We start from the raw sequence: 4,680 nt of genomic DNA, 5'->3' as shown, positions 1-4,680 counted from the left end.
AAAGCAAGGATTAGGCAAATGGAATTAATTGACTTGCTTAGGGTCATACAGCTAGGAAGTATCTGAGGTCACATTTGAACCCAGGTCCTCGTGATTGCAGGTCTGACTTTATCTGTCGTGCCCCAACTTGCCCCAAGTAAGAAATTTCTGAAGTAGAAAAAAGAGAGAGAAATACCTAGTGTACAATAGTAACTACACTAATATCTTTAACTCAATTAATAAATGAATTGACTTGAAAACACAAATTAATAAATTTAAGTTCATAAATAATTTATTGACTAAATGTAAAAAAATACCTTAAATAGAGTTGCCAAACAAACAAATAAATAAATAAGATATAAAGAAAATAAAACTAAAAACTGTCCAGTTTTCATTTCAAGTCCAATTTCTCCCATATCTCCAATATCTTCTATTCACAACAAGAGTTGGTTACTGGAACACTTATATGTTTGTATATGTTGTCTAGTTTCTGGAGTGCAAACTCTGAGACCTTCAGTTTTTAAGATATTCTGTTAATTTGTAAAGGAAGAGAAAGTTCCTTTTGATTTCCACCTGGACTACCTTCCAGGCACAGCTGCTGTACTTTTTGTTTTTCAAAAAGTTTGTAATCCTTTGATAATAATTCTTTAGATGCAAGATGCTCTCGTTACTCTCCCAGAAGCTATCGGCCTGGTCCATCTCTTCTTCCAAAGCCATTTCCAGATGCACCATTTGTTGATAGATTCCACTGAGGAATGTCTCAATGATTGTCTTATTCACATCAGGGCTGGCATTTTTGCTGCTGAATAGGAGGAAGGTTTGCTGAAGCATCTCAAGGATTACCATAGTGACATTCTCCCTTTGGTACTGCTGAGGCTTCACAATCTCCTGAGGGATCTGGAAGTCCATTCTCTCCTGTAGACATTCTGAATGAAGTTTTCCAATCATTTTATCCAAGAGCATCAAACTCCTGTGATTGGTTCTTCTTTGATGGAAGCGAAGTGAGTCGTAGGCTTTAGAAGAGATATTGGCAGAGAAGAGCAGGAGAAGGGCAAGGTATAAGATGCACCTGTTGATCATGGTGAACTTGTGAGGATCTAGCTGCGTAGACCTTTCAGTTATCTGAAGTGTGAATGATTTTCCTCCATGTGTGCCATCTATTTATTGAGAGATGTTGTCCATCTAAATGATCTTGATCACAGGAATTTCCCACTTTTCAGTTCTCATTTTCACTTTTGTTATGTCATCTACTTCCCCCCCCCATATTAGTGGTAATATTTTGCTATTTTCTCTTAGATATTTAGAAATGTATGTGGTTGGGCTCTTTTAATACACAAGTAAACAACCTCAGAGATTTTGTAGGTTTTCAGAGAGCATTTGATAATCTAGAAGGAACTAATTATCAGGATCATATGGAACTATTTCTCCACAATAAAAGTGTATATGACAGAGAGACTGTCTATAATAGTGAATGTTTTGTTATAGCATGATTTAATATTTGCCTTGGATTCTTCCACAAAATTACTAGTTTAGAACAATGTTCAATTATATTCCCAATTTTTAATTAACCCTTTCATCTCAAAACAATTTGATTAAAAAGGCAGCTGGATGATTGAGCACTGGACAAAGAGCTAGGTAGACCGGAATTCAAATTTATCCTTAGATACTTCCTATTGAGGTGACCCTTGGCAAGTCATTCTATATGCCTCAGTTTCCTCATTTATAAAATGGGGATAATAGTAACAGCAATCTGCCACAGTTGTCCTGAGGTTAAAATGAGATAATATTTGTAAATCTCTTTGGAAATCTAAAAGGATTATATAATTGCTAGCTATTTTATTACTGCTATTAATACTATTTGCATCAAGACAACTTTATACTATCCCATATATTAGACTAATTTTTATAATACATTACTCTGAAAAGGTGGATTCCAAGTTCCAGTGAGAGAAGAAAGGCCAGATGCATATTACATGGTTTGGAAATGGCTGGAAAGTGTGAAATTGATAAAATGCATATATATGTTTAGAAAAACATTTATTATTTTATAATTTTTGAAATAAACATAATTTTCCTTTCTCCATCCCTCCTCCCTTCCTTCCTTTCTAGCTTCCTTCCTTCCTTCCTTCTTTCTTTCTTTTCCATCTCTATTGAAGGCAAAGTGACAGTGAATGGAGAACTGGTCTTGGAGTGAACATAGAACTGAGATTAAGTTCTGTCTCTAACATATCTATACCTGGGTAAATTATTTACCTTCCCAGTGTCCCAGCCAAGTCTTTAAGACTATAATTTGCAGCAAGATGATGATCTACATTGTAGGGGAATTACCTCAAGTTACAACTTATCCCACTCCCAGCACCTACACATACACATGTACTCTTAGATTCAGTGACACTGGCCTCCTCGCTGTTCATCAGACAAGACACTCCATCTATCCACTTCAGGCAATTCATATGACTGTCTCCCATTCTTGGAATGCTGTTTCTCCTTAGCTCTCTTTCCTGGGTTTCCCTGGCTCCGTTCAAGTTACAGCTAAAAAAAATCCTACTTTCTACAGGAAGTATTTCCAGGTTCCCTCTTAATTCTAGTGCCTCCATTCTGCTGATTATAAACAACTTATCCTGTAGACAACATGGAGCAGACAACATAGAAGCAATTATACTTCTTGGTACATGCTTGCTTCCATGTTGTCTGCCCTATTAGATTGTGGGCTTCTTGAGGGCAGGGACTGTTTTTTCCCCATCTTTATATTCTCCATAGTGCCTGCCACATAATGCAGGTACTTAATAAATATTTAATGACTGTCATAAGATACCTGCAGCAATGAAATCTAAAGAGCTTTAAAACATTCTCTTGAGGGGGCAGCTGAGTAGCTCAGTGGATTGAGAGCTAAGCCTAGAGACGGGAGGTCCTAGGTTCAAATCCAGCCTCAGACACTTCCCAGCTGTGTGACCCTGGGCAANGGTAAGGGTTAAAAAAAACAAAACAAAACAAACAAAAAAAAACATTCTCTTGTTCATGTTTAAAAGACATTGCTTGAACCTACAGAAATATTATGTCACATACATCCTTATAAAAATATTTCCAATGATATGTACAGGCATATTGTTTCCTCTTCTTGCATATTAACATGCTAACTTAAAAAGTTCAGGTATGCAAAGTTAGGTTACTCAAATGCACCAAGGTGCAAAAAGAAAAACATGTATATATTTGGTTTAGATGTATGATTCACTGGTTGTTGAGTTCTGGTTATGTAGACCTATGAAACAGTGGATAGAGTGCCGGCCAGGAGTTAGGAAGACATCTTCCTAAATTCAAATCTGGCATCAGATACTTACTGGCTTTGTGACCTCAGGCAAGTCAACTTAACCCCCATTGACTAGCCCTTCCCATTTTTCTTTTTGAGAACTGATAATATCAATTCCAAGACAGAAGGTGAAGGTTTTTTTTTTTTTTTAATGAGCTAGAGAAAGAAGTGATAAACCATTCTAGTATTCTAGGCAAGAAAATCCTAAATGGGGTCACCAAAAGTTGGACATGATTGAAATGACTGAACAATAACAATAGAGGCCTATTCCACATGGGCAAAATCAAAGACAGAAGAATTAGATGTATTAAGTTTATAAAAGGAATAAAATGGCTGAATATTTTTTAAATTCTATTTACTATTTAAAAATTTTTTTTAGATTTTATATTTTAATAAGAAATTTCCACAAAAGTTTTCTGACATTTTATGGTCCATATTGTCTCCCTCCATTCTTCCCTCCCTCTCAGAGCTGACAAGCAATTCAATCTAGGTTATACATGTATTATCACACAAAACATATTTCCATGTTATTCATATTTTTAAGTGAATAATCTTACAAAACCAAAACCCCAAATTGTATACTCAAATAAACAAGTGATAAATTTTATGTTTTCATCTACATTTCTACTCCAACATTTCTTTCTCTGGATCTATTTTAGTTGTCTAAATTAAATATAGAATATCTCTCCTTAAATGATGCTAGATAATATGGTGGTGCTCTATTTAGATATTTAGAATCATAATATATTAAGATCTGGAAGGAAGGTAGCTAAGTGGTTCAGTGGAAAGAATGCTGAAGTCAGGAAAATCTGAGTTCAAATCTTTCCTTGGACACTTATAAGCCATGTGACTAGACAAGTCACTCTGTCTGTCTCAGTTTCCTCAGCTATAAAACCATGAAAATAAGAGCACACATATATCCTAGGGTTGTTATAAGGATTAAATGCAATAATATGTGTAAGGCAACCTGTGAACCTTAAAAGAACTGTATAAATGCTATTATTATGTATAAATATAAATTTATATAAACAATAAAATTTATATAAATAACTATTGTTATCATTCAAGTTATAACATTATGATCCTATGATTTATGGATCATCTAGTCTAATCCCCTTGTGTTTACAGATGAGGAAACTGAAGTACTGGACAGTTATTTGTCCCCGATTAATACAAATAAACAAAAAAATTAAAACAATTATAGAGTTAGAAGTGGAAGGGACTTTAGAAGTCATTGGATCCAACTCCCTTACTTTATGGATGAGGAAACTGAGGTCCAGAGAAGGTAAATGATTTACCCAAGATCACACAACTGCTAAGGGTCTGAGGCAAAATTCAAACCAAGGTCTTCCTGACTCAGTGCAGCTTCTGATGTAGCCAATAAGTATCTGAGG

The 4,680-nt window shown here is 35.2% G+C and overlaps 1 protein-coding gene across 1 annotated transcript; it reads right to left on the bottom strand.

Annotated features, from left to right (window-relative positions):
* Positions 1 to 492: 492 nt before the first annotated feature.
* Positions 493 to 2,737, bottom strand: LOC123250431 (interferon beta-like). The gene is made up of 2 exons (XM_044679494.1): positions 2,642 to 2,737; positions 493 to 1,101 (listed from the first exon to the last, which is right to left on the bottom strand). Exons 1-2 carry the CDS (start codon positions 2,735 to 2,737, stop codon positions 493 to 495), a joined length of 705 nt encoding a protein of 234 aa, XP_044535429.1.
* Positions 2,738 to 4,680: the final 1,943 nt, after the last annotated feature.

This window comes from Gracilinanus agilis, chromosome 1 (assembly GCF_016433145.1).
Source record: "Gracilinanus agilis isolate LMUSP501 chromosome 1, AgileGrace, whole genome shotgun sequence".
Lineage (NCBI taxonomy): Eukaryota > Metazoa > Chordata > Mammalia > Didelphimorphia > Didelphidae > Gracilinanus > Gracilinanus agilis.
Note: the sequence above shows the minus strand (reverse complement) of the source record. Positions and strands in the feature narration are given on the sequence as shown.

What these genes read in the sequence shown, in the direction of transcription:
- LOC123250431 (XM_044679494.1), bottom strand. Translation starts at nt 2,737, where the DNA reads ATGGAGAATATAAAGATGGGGAAAAAACAGTCCCTGCCCTCAAGAAGC. An exon ending in AAGCAAGCATGTACCAAGAA is followed by an intron (nt 1,102 to 2,641) that starts GTATAATTGCTT and finishes TTCACACTTCAG; the next exon opens with ATAACTGAAAGGTCTACGCA.